Raw genomic sequence first — 17627 nt, 5'->3', positions numbered from 1 at the left:
AACACACAGAAAATAAAAACCTTAACAATAAAAAAAATTTATTATCAAAATACATAAACCATTATAATTAAAAACAGACAATCAACATACATATACAACCAACATGTAAAATAAAAAATACACAATGCAAATAAGCACTTTATTAAAAGAATTATTTTTTATTTTGATAACTTGTTATCCTTAAAAAAAAATAAGGTTTAGAAACGATGAGAAATAACCATTCACATAACTTTACAACATTCCTACACTTAAATTGTGATGAATGTTCTCACTTAAATTGTTAAATTGTAATGCTCAGCGATATCTACAACATTAGCTATATATTCTCAATAATATGTGCAAACTATATGATGCTTATAACTTACGTGATTACATTGTTATATACCCAGAATCCAACTTATAATTTCATATGTTCATGCATGTATAGATACACATAACAACAATATAATAATCCACAATCTCATCGACTGAAGAGGCTATTTCGAAATGCATAAACCGAAATGATAATAAAACGCAGTGGCATTAAAGTGAAATGGGTGAATACGAATATTGAAAGGAAAGGTTTGGGTCAATTAAACTAAGACTCTGTACAAACACTGCTCACCTTTTGCGTAAAAAAGTGGGTAAAAAATAATAATAAAAAGACTGCTCACCTTTTGCGTAAAAAAGTGGGTAAAAAATAATAATAAAAAGAAAAGTTCGGGCAATTAAGATAAGGCTCCGTCCGACCTTCGTAACCTTTTAGACATTCACTGAAAATGTTCAAGTGTTTCCGAGATTCATTGAATTCGACCTACAGTATCGAATAATATTTCCATCTGTAACTTGCCACGCTATAGGTACTCTAATAGTTAGAAACAGATTTAATATTATTAAAAAACTGCAAACAAAGTTATAATTATTAGAAAAGCCAAAGGTGAGGTCACGTGAACGTTTGGCGAAACCCAACGGCTGACAATAAATCCGAATCTAGCGGAGGAGAAAGCCTGAAATGACGCAGCAGAACGCTTTTTTTTTAATTGCAAAGCGCGCCTCTGGTTGACTGTGGCGCGGCCCACCACGCGAGGCAGTCAATTACGCCCCTCGAAACGAAAACAGCTAAATTCTCATACCATTTTTCTCTCTTGAAATCAGGACATCAGTGGTTTGCAGTTCATTCACAGAAGCAGCGGATCTACCGAATCATGTCGGTGGTGTTTTCCCATAGATTTTGGCAAGTTTTTAGTTTTATTTATTTTTTATCGTTGATTTCTCTGGATGACTTAAGCCTGTAAATTGAGCCATCCTTAAGTCGATTGCAAATTTCTGGAATATTCCGGGATCCTACGGACATAGGCACGGTCAATTGTCAATTGGCCGTGCCTATATCCGTCGGATCGACTTAAGCTCACCGGTAGATTGACCCTATAATATATTTCTTCTCGCTTTGTGCATTTGCTTGTTTTTGTGAGGTAAGCTTTTATAATCATGAGGTTGAGCTGCAATGGATGCCGAGTCCTCCGAAAGGGCTGCAGCGAATCCTGCGTTCTCAGGCCCTGCCTCCAATGGATAAGGAGCCCAGAGTCTCAGGCGAACGCTACTGCTTTCTTAGCCAAGTTCTATGGGCGCACGGGGCTGATCAATCTGATATGCAACGGCCCCGAGCATTTGAGACCTGGTAATAACAATCTAAACTCAGGGACGGGATGGGAATAATATGCACATAAAAGTGGCGAAACTAAAGTTGCATATTTCTGATTCTTATATATTTAAAGATATAATATTTGCAATTAGAGAACATATGTGTTTTTACTGCCTAGGTTTTGAGAAATTTCTGTTTACGGACCCTTGTACATGGGCTAAACCATATTCATTTCACGCATGGACATAAACTGTTTGAAAACAAAAGAGATTCAAGAGTTTTGTTAGATAGATTCAAGCGACATCCACAAACTATATAGTATTTCTGCTCTTATGTAGAGAAGATTTTTAATATTTATTATAATTCGAACCTTATCTTTGATAAAATAGTAAATAGTGATAGATTTTTAAATCAGCTGAGATTAGTCTTAGTTAGATAGCTATCCACTCAAACCCTCTCCTTTAATCCTAGCAGAGATTTGATTTTTAAAGCCCTAGATTCTATCAAAGTTATCCTCTCAAAACCCGATCAAGAATTTAATGAAATCTTGAAGATATTGAATGATTGGTCACCAGTTCAGCAAGAGTAGTAGGTCAAACACACCATAACTCCTTCCTCTTACAATGTTTGGGCTGTACATGGAAGGCTATTTGATGTTTGGGCTGTACATGGAAAGCTATCTTTCAGGGTATTTGAATGTCACTTTCAGATCGAAGTATGTAGATGATGTTATGGGAATCCTAATAAGATCGAAGTATGTAGGACGAGTTATGGCAGTCCTAATAGATCTATTCCATGATGTTGTCTATGCACTAATATTAACTCCACAGTATTCTCCCTCTCCTAGGGTTGAAAGAGCAATAGAACAATGCTTTTTTCCTTTTTATTATTATCCAGATCAAAATCAAGCATGTAAGCATCACTACAATCGCATCACTACAATCTGAATTCTGATTGTGAGAATATTTGAAGTTCTTGTTATCAGAATCTTTAACCCTATCTATGTTTTTCTAACCAACTAAAGAAACCTATTTCCTGCATGACTAAACTTTTGCTTGAGTGTAAATGTTTTTGTGACCATCTAAAAAAACCTATTTCTTGCATGACTAAACTTTTTCTTGAGTGTAAAAATGGACCAAAATCAAGCATAGGAACATCTCCAGAACCAGATTTCCTATTTCCATACTCTCCAACCTAATTCATTTTTGAATAACTAGGAGTAAAGACAAAGTTGACACACAAACAATATGATAACACAAGTTGCAGCTTTTCTATTAGTCATACAAGCCTGATTTGACTTGACTTGGTTAACTCACACTCTAAATGTAAACTGCACTTAATTCAACTTATTTATTCATGTATCACTCATTGGATTTTGTTAGATCTTCATGTTAGAGTAATTACTATTTCTAACAATCCCCCTTAATCACAACTTATGACTCAACATAATGTGACTCAACATAACTCTACTATGCCTACTAAGCTTACAATAGAAATTGACTCAATCATGACTCAAATATATCTGGTGGTCTATTTCTTAACAACGCTTATAATGACTCAAAACTTTGACAATTTTCCATTTTATTTTTTGTTTCTTCCAAATTCTATATCCTCGAAATTGTTTCATTCTCTATTGTGCTTTCTTGCCATACACTCCATATTTCTTTACTTGTTACTATTGCAATTTTCCTTTTACTTATCTTTTATTTGTTATGAAAAACAATATTATTTTGTCTTCTACATCTTCCTATTTAAAGATTCATTCAACCATGGACTGTTGCCAAAAATTTTCATCTTCAAATTGCCATTTTTGCTCTACTTCTTGTGCTTTATATTCTTGACTTCCTTTCTGCCATATTTTTTGATAGAAGAATCTTATCTCTTCTAGACTCCATTGCTGAAAAATGGTTTTAATGCATTCTTCCTTGTTTTCTAAAACTTCCATGTCATTGTCTTCACTTTCATCTTTAGGTACTATTTCTTTTTGTTTGTACATTACGCACTTAAAATCAATGTTAGATATATATTATTTATGCTCTGCATTGAGATTTTCCTTCTCTTCCTTCTCTTCCACTCCTTTACAAACCTTTTGTTGCTACAAACGGGTTGTCGTATGCTTGTCTTGCAAACATGTGTGCTTCTCTCACCAAATAACAACACATCAATTCATTCTTTACGTTACATCATGTGAAATCAATACATCATCAGTGAAATTATATTCATCAAATTTAACATCAACAATTCCAATTGTTGGATCTGCCAAACTATTTGTTTCTCTATTGATAGATTTATCTATGCCAAACTCAACTATTTCTTGTTCACATATTGCTTCATGAGCAGTTCCAACTGTTTCATAACTTGTTGCTACAGGGGTAGCTTCAACCTTCAATGCTTCATCAAACATGTTGATTATTATATTGCCACAATCAATCTCTGTTTCAAAAAATAAATCCCACATATCATCAACATAATGTTCATCTAACATAGGGTGGAATATCCAAGCATGCATGTGCTCATTGACAGTTCCAAACCCATCAGTTGCATCCACGTCTCACTTTGCAGTCATCATCCACGTGTTTCATCACAGTAGGATTCACCATCATCTACACCATCCATGTTATAGTGGAGTCCTTGAGCATTTATATGCTCTTGTTCTATTTAATAAACAGAGGCTTCGACTTCTCTCTCTGCAATATTTGTTGTGTCTTCTTCATCCATATGCATGCTTGCATAATGGGTTTCACTTTTATAGTCTTCACGACCATCATCCACTTTTGAGTGGGATTCTCCAAGCTCTATTGTCTTCCTAGAGTCTTTCTTATATAGGCTTAGATCTATAAATGACTTCACTTCTTGTGGCATAACCTATTGTTGCATGTAATTCCCTCTTGCACCAAATTATTCTTCCAAGATCTTCCATGCTTCCTTAGAAGTTGTAGCTTTTTCTACATGGCACAAAAACTTCTCATCCAATCCATGTTTTATAAAATTCAATGCTAAAGCATCGATCATACGGGTTATTATACTCGTGCTCAATTAACTCTTTAGCTCAAAGAAAACTTAGCATCTTGGTAACCCAATGATCAAAATATGTACAAGTAAACATAGGAGGTGGTAGCAAATCAAAGCTACACAAATAAACCTTCATTTCTTCTTTGTCTTATGCTAGACTTCTCAATTCCTCTATGGCGTGAACTTCTCTAAACATGAAACATAGCAATGAACTCTGCCTCTTCCTTTCGATTCCTTTTCTTAATATTCTTTAATCACGCTTTGTGACCAATAACTATTGTCTTTCCCTCTATCTTATATTTGCTTTCCTCATTGCATAAATCTACTTTCTATATTGCCACTTCTTATACTTGCTTTCCTCATTGCATAAATCTACTTTCCATATCGCCGCTTTTGACTTTTGGCTTTTATGAAGAGTAACGTGATTCATATGAAGAAGAGTCTGCATTTAATGCTCCTCATGACAAGGAGTGTCGTCTTAGTGCCCTAATGCTTCCAAATCTGGACGGAACCCACGTGCATGCGAAGCTCGGTAAGTTGATGACCTGTAACTCGGCTCGCTGTTGAGCCCTTGTGCATTATAGCACCTTGTATACAATATGCAACGGTGCATTATAGCTTCAACCAAGATGATGACCTGTAACTCGGCTCATTGTTGAGCCCTTGTGCATTATAACACCTTGTATACAATATGCAACGGTGCATTATAGCTTTAGAGAATTTTTTTTTTTCTCTTCTCTCTCACGGATTGTTGCTAATCCGCTCTCCCTCACTCTGTGTAACCTCATTGTGATACCAATTGGTTAGAAATACAAAAGAGGAAATATATGATAACACAAGTTGGGGCTCTTTAATTGATCACATAAACTTGATTTGACTTGGCTTATTTTCTTTAAATCTGAATTGCACTTGAGAAACTTGGATCTTACTAGATCTTCATGCGGGAATAACTATTATTTCTGACATCTATGTTTCTATAACCAGCTAAAAAACCTATTGCCTACCTGACTAAACTTTTGTTTCACTGTGAAAATAGACCAAAATGAAGCATGGAAACATCTCCAGAATCAGACTTCCTATTACCATACTCTCCAACCTGATCCGTGTCTACATAACTAGGGAATGAAATTAAAGAAACTGTACCCTGCAATAACAAACCTTAAGCTACCACTTAGATTTCATACTACTCAACGACGTATGTTGCCTTCAACGTTATTCACGAAGCTCTCTCATATATATCGAAACAAGGCTAAGAACAAACCAAATATCAGGCTACCATGTGTAAAGTAAATGACACCATCCACGGCAAGAACAAACGTTAAGCTAGTGCTTAGACTTCATACATCTCAACGAAATAAGTTTCCTTCAACGCTATTCACGACGCTCTGTCATGTATATTGAGACATGGCTAACGACAAGCCAAATATCAAGGCTACTATGTGCACAGTAAATGACACCATCCACTAATAGCATTTACGTAAGGAGTTGATTGTCTAGTTAACCTCATACGTGCATTTTTTTAATCTACGAACGAGAACCAAAGTACGCTGGCGTTACTGCTAAAATACGCTATTTTCGGACTACAAAACTTGCATAACAAGGCTAAAGTCGAAAGTATAAAAGCTTATTTAAGTGTGTCATCTCCAAAGCGCTGTTAGAAAAATTTCACTGACATTCTTGGACCACTAGGATTATGGATATATAAGATTAGACGAACAATATCTCTCACAACGTACTTAGGGCACAAGTTGTTATGCCTTGTTCAAAGAGTTGTTTAAGTCGATAAAGCGATCCTGTCCGCCTACGATCAGATAGGAATTCTCATCGATGTCAGCAAAGGTGGTTTGGGATGCAATTTTTTCCATGTAATTCTCTGTTAGTAAGGCACATTTCCAAATAGCATTCATCTTTGTTTCGGTGTAAGCAATACGCAATGCTCTTATGTCGATAACCATCCTGCCCATAACTCCATCATAACTTTGATGTCAATCTTATCACAACGCGTTACCATGTATAATCTATACCAGCATAAAAACATAACTGATAAAAGGTAAAGAAATTGCCGTTTGATGCTATCTCAGCCTATGCCCGGGAGGTCTGTTAGAGTGGCCCCTTAAACCTTAAACATGAGGTATAATAGCCTGTATAAAATCATTGATGAAAAAAAAGTAATAAACAGAATCAAACTGACAGGGTTTACTTTTTGATGGGAGAAGTTTTGATTTTTCTCTCTTTTAGTTTTAATTCATATAATTCATATAAAATTGATATGATAATAAGTTTAATAAATACACGTGTTGCATGTGAGAAATATAAATGAAATTACTAAATAGATTATTAGATTTAATCACTAAATTGATTTAAAATAAATAAATAAAAATTATATATAAATACTATCATGTTATTCTAGAGATTTAAAAAAACTTGCACTAAAATTAAAGTAGTTATTGGTGGTGTAGGAGTATCCAATTTGTAGATGAGAATATTTGTTTTATTACAAGTTTTTTATACTTTTATTGTTGTACTATCTATTGTTACTATGTTACATTAAGGAATGATAGCTTATAATTATATTCATTGAAACATATGCTAAGTAAAAAAATATTTCATTAAAAATTAATCAACAAGACCCATAATTTATTGGGAAATGAAAAAAAAATGGGATTAGTAAATTATGAGAAAAATGTAGAGATTTTGTTTTTCGCCATAGTTTATAATATCGTTGTATGTTTATCAAAATGGTCACCTCACAACACATTGAAAAATATATATTCATTCTTATTTATAGTAGAGAATTTTACTAGTCATATGCACATGGACCCTTTTGTCCACTCGAAGAGATTTTATTTCAAAATCCGGGGAAAAAATAAATTATGGATTAAAGACGAAGCTATACAATATGATTGACTATTTTCAACAACAAAATGGAATTATTTAGTAAAATTATATATTGACATCAAGGATTAAATGACATTTTCTAACTCTTAGAGGTAGACCTTGAAAAATTGTGACACCAACTAAGATCATTATATTCTTACTTTTTCTCTAATGCATTCTTTAGAAAACTAATCCTTAGAAACCTAAGCTTAAAATATAATATCTTTGTTTTTTTTTTCGAGAAAATTGTTCCTTATATTACTATATAAAAACACATAAGACGATGATATAGCACAAAGAAGATATGACTTACTTCTACCTAAAGAATAGAAATGATGCCGTTAGGTTGGAAGCAACTCCAATCACATTTTCTTACATCTCTCCCAACGAAAGTGCCAACAAATGTAAGATAAGAAAGAGTTATAGAATAAATAACTTTCCTAAGAATTATTACAAATACAACTTTAATAGATAGGTAGGTCTATAGATAGATAGATAACGTTTATTAAAATATTTATGAGATCAAAAATCTAGTATTATGACATGAGGTGACCAAAATTTTTAACACCAAAAGTTTTAACACCCAAATTTTTAACATGAAGTGACATAAACTCTAGAGACTGATATCCATATACATAAAACCCATAGTAATGAAACCATGAATATGCATTAAACCCATAGTAATGAAACCATGAATATGCATTAGAATAAAAAAAAAGAGGGTAGTATAGTGCAATGCCCTTGAACTCAATGTATAGTGCCAAGCCCATGCTATCTCACTAGTAGTTAACTCTATGTTGGGATGTTAATAGTATATCTCTATATTGAGATGTTGGTGCACTTTATTTTCTTGTTTTCTTGCTAGAATTATGTCTTTTATTAATATTGAGATGTATTCCTTGTATCAATATTAAGAGTCGTTTCTTGTCATAATAGTATGAGAAAAATGTGAATAATTTTATAGAGATTAAATAAAATGGTTACATAGAATATTCTATAAAAATAGAGGATTTCAATTAGAATAAATAAGGATTTTAATTAGAATAATGTAGATTTTTTTTTACAGAATAACTAAACGTGATAAGTTATCTAATGTTCTTTTAATTAGGAAAAAACGTTTTTTTGATGAATGAACCCCCGGTTTACAAGAAGTCAGGTGCACAAACAAATCAAGAAGAAGAGGGTTAGATGAAAGACCATTTCTATGACCTCTACGTGACAGCGCCGAGCTTCCCAGTTTGAAATGGGCCGTGTCTATTAACACATCTCACTCGCTTGCATGTTAACACATCCCAGGCACTATTTAGAATAAATTATTTACACCAAAACACCAGAGGAAATATGAGCCGTAAAAATGATCTCCCGTTTAGATTTACGGTTAATCTAACTTAAATCCAAAGAAAAGATACAGAATACATCTATGATATTGGAAACTTAAGGTTGAGGTACCATCTTTGGAAGGAAACAGTAGCTCATAAGAAACCTCGTTTCAGCACTTGTTTCTAATTTCTGGAGAAACACCCTTCGTTACTTGTTACTGTGAAACCTGATTGTTTATAATTCTTTTTCTCGTTTTTGGAGAAGCATAGGTTCCCTCAAATAACATCAATGAAAAAGTGGGAAACTATTTTTGAAAAAACAAGGTCCAGATACATTTATATTCTATTTTACTTGTTTCTCTATTTTCCATTTGGATTTCTATTTTCTTTTTTATGCTACCGTAATTGTTTTCTATCCATGTTATTAAATTTCCTTGTTCTTAATTCCTCGTTGAAACTTTCATTTCCATAGTAATATACTCTTCTCGACTAGTCGAATACTTATCGTTCAAAATGGACCTGAACACTTTTTTTTATCCAGTGTTAAAAGGAAAATATAAATAATATTGATTACCGTGTTAAATAAGTTGTAGGCTTTAAAATATTTTGAAAATTTAAGGGATATTAAAATATTTTGAAAATTTTGAAATGGATTGGCATCTGCCATTGAGTTACTGTCCAGCATCATTATCAAATTGGTATCATTATCCAATTCGCCATTCGTCAGTTTGAATAACGAATAGTTCAATGAAAATTTAATGGATATTAAAATATTTTGAAAATCCTGAAATGGATTGTCATCTGCAATTGATTTACTCTCCAGCATCATTATCAAATTGGTATAAGTATCCAATTCGACATTCGTCAATTTGAATACCGAATAGTTCATTGAAATTGGATCTGATTCACCCTAAAATTCATGGTTAGTAGTTTACACACAAGGATTTGTTCATGAGCGAGCTTAAGATGCTAAGGTCAGTACTCCTTTGAACACAAATAGATAGCCACTTGTACCCCAAAAAAAAAGAAAATGGAAACAGTTGGGAAATAGAAAAAAAAATCATTTTCATTTTCTGTAAATGTGTTAGAAAACCTGCACAGATGAATCTAGCTAGTAAAGGTTGAACACACAGCTTTGCAGAGCAAAAACACTAAAAGAAAATCGAAAAAACAAAAGAATGATTCATTAGAAAATAGGTTACAATGCTTATGATATAGCATTACTGGGTGAAGATCCCAAGGTAATGCACCATAGTGGTAATCAATGAGAAAACTCAACACCTACAACAAGTTTCAGAGAGAACTAGCTAGTTGCGGAGTGAAAGAAGGAGTAAATCATGCAGAAAAACTAACCAGTTGCGGAATTAGAGAATGAGCAAATCAGGGAGTAAATCATGCAGAAGGAATCTTGCATGTGGTCTCATGCTCTAACTAAGTGTCCGCATGTAGGTGTGTAGTACTTCCAACACCCCCGCTGAACACCACTATGGGGAAAAATAGAAAATGGGCCCTGGAAACTAAGGCTAAAGATCACCCATAATACAGTGCAACTTGTACTAAAATTGAGGAAAGAGGAAAAACCTCGTGGGAAAAACACCCCCTTAAAATACAATGTAATCAAAAGAAAAGAGGAAGAAAAGACAGTTGCTTAGCAACTGTGTCCTTCACTCCAAGATGATCGCGCAAAGAGCAAAACTTTTGCTCAGTGAATGTCTTGGTGAAGATGTCTGCAGTATGTTCTGTGGAAGGACAGAACTACAAATCAATGACCCGATTATGTACTAAGTCTCTGATGTAGTGCATATGGATCTCTATGTGCTTCATCCGCTGCTGCTGTACTGGATCCCTGCAAAATTTGAGAGTGCTCTGGTTGTCACACGAGATGACAATGGGCTGGTGGAACTGGATGCCCAACTCAGTGAGGAAGTGTTGTAGCCACAGAGCCTGAATGGTGATGTTGACTACTCCAATGTACTCGGCCTCAGCTGAAGAGAGAGCAATAGCAACCTGCTTCTTGCTCGACCAATAGATAGGTTCAGATCCTAGACTGAGTAAATATCTGGAGGTGGATTTGCTATCAATGCTGTCTCTCGCCCAATTAGAATCTGTGAAGCCAAGGAGATTCATTGCAGTGCTTGTTGCATAGTGAATCCCGAAGGTGATGGTGCCCTGCACATATCAGAGGATGCGCTTGGCAGCATTCCAGTGCAGCTCATGTGGCTCCTGCATGTATCTTGAAACTGCCCCTACTGCATATGAGAGATCGGATCTGGAGTGGGTGAGGTACAATAAGCTCCCCACTAGTTGTCAGTAAAGAGTACTGTCAACTAATGGAGTGTCACCTCCATCCTCAAGGCAGACCCCAAACAAAAAAGGAGTCGGTGCTGGCTTGCAGTCAGTCATGTGAAATCTCTCGAGGAGATCCTGTGCATACTTAGCCTGAGAGAGTCTGATGGCTGTGGCATCCTGACTGATCTCAAGACCAAGAAAGAAATGTAATGGACCCATGTCCGTCATCAAGAACCTATCATGCAAGGCCCTCTTGACTATAGCAATGGCTGAAACCAAGCTACCAGTGATCACGAGATCATCCACATACAAAACTAAAATAAGAAGAGAATCATGTGTCCTAAGCATGTAAACATTCAGATCAGACTTACATCTTTCAAAGTTTTGTGATAAGAGAAAAGAATCCACCTTCACATACTAAGCTCTCGGGGCTTGCTTAAGGCCGTAGAGGGATTTCTTCAGTGTGTAGACCAAAGATGAATCCTGAATGAAACCATGTGGCTGCTCCATGTAGATCTCCTTAGATAGGTCTCTGTGAAGAAAAGCATTCTTCACATCCATTTGATGTACTTCCCACCCTTGGGTAGCCGCAATGGCAAGTGCAAGGCGTATGGAATCCATCTTTGCTACTGGAGTAAACGTCTCATCATAATCAATGCCATGAACTTGCTAGAAGCCTTTGGCTACTAGCCTAGCTTTCTGTCTAGTGATTTTCCCATCTGCAACACTCTTGGTCCTGTAGACCCATTTGTATCGGACAAGTTTCCTTCCTGAAAGAAGGGGGACTAGATCCCAGGTCTAGTTCTCGAGGAGGGAGTTATACTCCTCCTCCACGGCGGACTCCCAAGATGGATGCCTAGTAACCTTAGAATAAGACTGTGGATCATAAGACTGAACCAAATGACAATGCCAGGATGGCGATGGTTCAGTGGCAGTGAGGGCAAGAGGAGGCTCAATAAACTCTGAGCTAGTCCTCTGCAGATCAAAATTATCCCCCACAAGACCATTTATAGCAGCTAGGTGGTATTGTGCATATATCTCACATAAGCTCCTTGTTCTTTGATTTATGATAGGGGAATTTGATTCACTGCACGAAGCCCGATCTAGGCTTGGATGTGGATCATCATATGCATGCATTAGATTTGTATCTGAAGACTCTGTCTCTGCATCTACATGCTCTACTGTGGCATCTACGTGCTCTATATCTACATCTGAGTGTACTGAGTCATCATCTCGGACATGAGGTAGATAAAAGGTGTCTGCATGCAACAATTGAGGTGCATGCGAGAGACTTTCCTCAAAGTTGACATTTCGCTCAATGATGAGCTTGTCTGTAGAGGAAATCAGGAGTCGGTATCCCTTCACACCATCAGGGTATCCAACAAATATGCACTCAATTCTCTGTGGATCAAGAGCTTTCCTCTTTTCAGAGGGGATCCTAGCCCATGCTCGGGAGCCGAAAACACGGAAGTGGGTGACCTCTAGTTTAGTGTCACTCCAAGCCTCAAAGGGGGTCTAATCCTTGACAGACCTATGAGGAGATCTGTTCTGGATGTAGTTAGCACAATTAAGTGCTTCAACCCATAGCTTATGAGGCAGTGACTTAGCATGCAACACACACGAAGCCATCTCTTTGAGAGATTGATTCTTTCTCTCAGCAACTTCATTCTGCTATGGAGTGTATGGAACTATGTACTGCAACTGTATGCCGGACTGAAGGCAAAGGTTCTGAAGTGCTGTGTCAACATATTCCCCCCCATTGTCTATATGGAGGGCTTTGATCTTTCTCTCTGACTGTGTCTCAACTAGTGCTTTGAAATCTTCAAAGTGCGCAAAAACTTCATATTTTTTCCTGAGAAGATACACCCAAGTATATCGTGAGAAATCATCAATAAATGTAAGCACATACCTTGCTTTGTTGATGGAAGGATGAGGAAAAGGCCCCATGAAATCACTATGGATTAGATCTAGAGGAGAGGATGCTCTGTGAGTCTTGCCAGTGTCAAACTTTTCTCTAGTATGTTTGCCAAGGACACACCCTTCACAAACTCCTTTGGAGAAACTAATATTTGGCAAGCCTTCCACCATCTCATGCTTGCTTAGTTGCTGCATATACCTGTAATTTAAGTGACCAAACCTCTCGTGCCAAAGCCTACTACTATCATCAGCATGTGTAAGCAATAAGGAGGATTCAGATTCAATAAATTCAGAAAATGTATACAGTCTGGCTCCATTGTTTACCTCACCGGTTGCAATTTTGGAGCTGCTATGTAGGTCATATATGTTCACTGCATTTGGAGTGAATTCCACTCTCTTTCCAGTGCTGGAATGAGTGATCTGATAAACTGAAAGCAGGTTTACTGAAAGTTTTGGAACATGAAGCACATCTTCAAAGCTTCCATGTAAAAGTTCCACTCTACCTTTTCCGGTGACCTCAATAGGTGAGTCATCTCCCATGAGGATGGGAGGTCCTTTGCATGCATCCAAAGAGGAATAGACTTCCTTTGCAGCAGCCATATGATGTGATGCACCAGAATCTATAATCCATGCATCAGGGGAAGAATTAATTGCAACTAAAGCATGAAAATTGTTACCTTTCCCGTGTGGCGGATCCTTAGTTTTCTTCTTGGTGCCCTGAGGGATGTGGTCCCCAAGGTTGTGCTTCTGAAAGATTTATGCCATTTGGTCAATTTGTTTCTTCATGCAAGAGGATTCTGGATGGAATCCTCCTTAACAGTAGGTGCATCTGTTTCTTTTCTTCCCTTTCTCATATCTCGAGCCGGAGGAGTCATTGAAGGGCTTGTTGTGCCCTTGCTTCTTTGGATGGGAATGTGCTTTTCCCTTGTCTTTTTGCTGCTGATTTTTCTGATTTGAATCAGATCTATGATTTTTATTGTGGCTGCCATCATGCACAGCAAGTGCATGCACTTTTGGAGGTTTGATTTTCCCCATGCCAATGAGTTTATCTTGCTCAAAAGTAAGGGACTCCATGAACTCTTTGAGAGAAGGCATAGTGTAGGATTTACCTGTTGCGAGCCTTACTGAATGAAATGTAGACACAAAGATGGAGTATTCCGGTTTGAGCTTTGACATAATAGAGAAAACTTGGTGGCTCTCCTCCTTGGATTTGTCAATTCCACAACCCTTGAGTTGCAACAATAGATCATTATATTTGGTGAAGAAGTCTTGAATTCTGTCATAGTTTTGTGGATCCAATGACAAAATCTCCACTTCGAGCAGATGTCCTTTCATCTCATCCTGTTTCCTGTAGAGTTCTTCAACCTTTTTCCAAATCTCATTGGGAGTATTGCAAGCAGATAGATGAAACTGCAACTCTGGAGAGATTCACATGCATATAGATCCGCGGGCCTCATCCATACGATTGAGGTACTTGGATTTCTCTGTGGCTGAAGTGGGTTCCACTTCCGCAGCCATGGTAATCCTGTACAACCCTTTTTGACGAAGGTATCGAGCCATTTCGTCCTTCCATTCGTGATAGTTGTACGGTGTTAGGATCGATGCTTTGGGAAACTCCATTTTTCTGTCGATCTTCGATCACCAAGTTGTAATACCTACAAAATAAAGTATTGGTGTGCCTTTTATCTAGCAACCGATGGGCTCTGATACCATGTAAATGTGTTAGAAAACCTGCACAGATGAATCTAGCTAGTAAAGGTTGAACACACAGCTTTGCAGAGCAAAAACACTAAAAGAAAATCGAAAGAACAAAAGAATGATTCATTAGAAAATAGGTTACAATGCTCATAATATAGCATTACTGGGTGAATATCCCAAGGTAATGCACCATAGTGGTGATCAATGAGAAGACTCAACACCTACAACAAGTTCCGGAGAGAACTAGTTAGTTGTGGAGTGAAAGAAGGAGCAAATCAGGGAGTAAATCATGCAGAAGAACTAACAAGTTGCGGAGTTAAAGAAAGAGCAAATCAGGGAGTAAATCATGCAGAAGAACTAACTAGTTGCGGAGTTAAAAAAGAAGCAAATCAGGGAGTAAATCATGCAGAAGGAATCTTGCATGTAGTCCCATGCTCTAACTAAGTATCCGCATGTGGGTGTGTAGTACTTCCAACATTTTCATCATTGCATTTTACGTCTGTATGTCAAGGAAGTAACGAAAGAGAGAATTTGTGACAGTGCGCTAATTAGGTGTGAGGTGGTTGGTTTTCTCAATATGCATTTATTTATTTATTAGGGAAGAATTTTGGATTTCAAACTAACTAGCAATCTTACATTTATAGTTTTTCTTTGATTAATTATATTGATAAAGTCGCTAGATTGTTTAAAATTATCAGAAATGATTTAAAATTTAGAATAAATCAAATTTCAAATCACAAGAAAATAAGCAAAAAAAAATCACTGTGAGAGAAAGATAATTGTATATATCCAAATTACCAAAACTTTTTCTGAATTGGAAAATTTCCATCCATATTTTAATAATATTGTATTAAATCTGATTTAAACTTGGTAACTATACATCTAGCTTTTAGATAACCAAAACCCAAATAACTGATAAATAGACAGAGGAACTCTCCGCAAACTGCCCGCATCTATAAACCAACTGAGAGGAAATGGTACTCATTATCTCTGAATATAACTAGGGCAAAGAATGGAAAGCCAAATGGAGTAGAGATTGGTTTTTTCAATATTTAAAAAGCTAAATAGATTATATTGAAAATATCAATAATAAATTACTGCAATAGAATTTGATTAAACTGAAATAAATCTCAAAAAAACCCAAAACCAAACAAATGAGTAGTACTCTCAACCATTAGTATTTTTATTTTGCAGCTAAGGTAAAAAAAAATTCCAAAAATCGTTTCGCATAACACTAAATACTTTAGTTTCTAGTTTGGTATAACTTATTCTTTGTGGTGATTGGTGCAGCTATGTTCTGGTCTCTTTTATATGATGCATGCGGCAGGATGTTGGATCCAATATTTGGTTCAGTAGGACTTGTGTTTTCGGGAAAGTGGGCAGTGTGTCAAGCGGGAGTAGAAAGCATCCTGCGGGGAAATTCGGCGTCTCATGTTGTCCCTTTGGAAGCCATGGCCAGCGAGCTGCACAGAGTAAAAGCGAAAGACCAATTCAAGGGCGTCTCGTGTGCAAAACCCAAACGAAAACTACGCAAGAGTGCACTGATTAACAAGTCTCATATTGTTTCCACTAGCAAATCTGACGGCTGGTATGAAGTAACAAACAGCTTAGAGAGAGCAGCAAACAACAGTAAATCAAGCATAGAACTGGAACCGAATAAATTCGTTACCAATGATCGAGCAGAGATGGAGTACTGCCACGATCTGATCTGGAACCTCGAAACTAATCATCCTGAAGCTGAAGCTGAAGCTCCATATAATGCTGTAAAGCTAGAGCTTACCCTTGGTTATCAAGGCTCCACATCCCCTGCTCGCATATTGTTAGCTGATAACCTCCGTTGAAGGGAAGCCCATTCGAATCAGTGCATTGACACATATCTGCCTTGAGTAAGTCAGTTTTCTCACCAGAGTCGATGGGTATGGCAGCTTTTCGGTAGTTATAATTATTGTATATAGGAAATATCTATAAACTGTAGTGGAACTACAGTAGCTGTATTTGGTGGAACACCATTGAAGCCATCCCCTATTATCAGTGTGAGTGTAGCGTTGATAAAGAGTGTTATACAATATTTAGAAAATTTGTATATGCATGCAAGAAATATCATCCTACACTGCCCCTGAATATCCACCTTGTAGATTATTACATTTGAAAGTTTAGGATCTATCTGTATCTATATTTTGATTTTGTGATTCTGTACAGGGGGTTCAGTTTTAGATTCTTGGCCTAGAGTTAACAATAAGGTTAGTATTCCAAACACATTTCAGAAGTTGGTTGCCAGATCAATTGATGTCTCGCAAGCGTATCTCACACTTTAATATTCGATATGGTTATCATTTTGGATTGATCATTAAAGAATGTATGTCGTGATAACGAGGTTTAAACAGATCTTTGTTATGACACTGAATTTAATTAGCTTTAACTTGTGGAGAATGGCTAGTCATCATATTATCAGTCACTGAGAAAGCCTAGATGGTACGTTGACAATGGTCAGAAGCAACCACAAATCTGCTAAATTAGTAACTAGAATAGGTTTGAGTTGAAAGGAGTACGTCAGTAAAGATATTGAAGCTAGCAGACCAAGAGGACAGACGCTGACCGGAAAATGTAAAAGAAGTAGAGGTCCAGGTAGACTTCACTCTTATACTCAACCAATTTCTCTGCTAGCATGGACCAAGTCGGATTACAGGAATGTGAAGTTATTTCTACAACTTCACTATATCACCACTTTACATATTCTTTGAACCATATGGATGTGTTAAGAATTATATAGCAGAAGTGATCTTGTGTGCGTTGAAGAAATTTTCCGTTAACACTTCTGTGCATTCAAGAAATTTCCCATTAGGAACAATTTTGAGGAAATTTTCCTTGGAGATCGAGTTCATACTATTTAGCAT

At 36.5% G+C, this 17627-nt stretch overlaps 1 protein-coding gene across 1 annotated transcript; it reads left to right on the top strand.

Moving 5' to 3' along the window:
- The first annotated feature begins 1099 nt into the window (after positions 1–1099).
- Positions 1100–17357, top strand: LOC149178195 (LOB domain-containing protein 39-like). Its single transcript, XM_089423555.1, has 2 exons — positions 1100–1657; positions 16024–17357. Exons 1-2 carry the CDS (start codon positions 1468–1470, stop codon positions 16572–16574), a joined length of 741 nt encoding a protein of 246 aa, XP_089279681.1. The 5' UTR covers positions 1100–1467; the 3' UTR covers positions 16575–17357.
- Positions 17358–17627: the final 270 nt, after the last annotated feature.

Source organism: Pinus tabuliformis, chromosome 4_1 (genome assembly GCF_031772625.1).
Source record: "Pinus tabuliformis cultivar Carrire ecotype Pingquan chromosome 4_1, CPIR1, whole genome shotgun sequence".
Classification (NCBI taxonomy): Eukaryota; Viridiplantae; Streptophyta; class Pinopsida; order Pinales; family Pinaceae; genus Pinus; species Pinus tabuliformis.
This window is presented reverse-complemented; position numbering and strand designations above follow the sequence as displayed.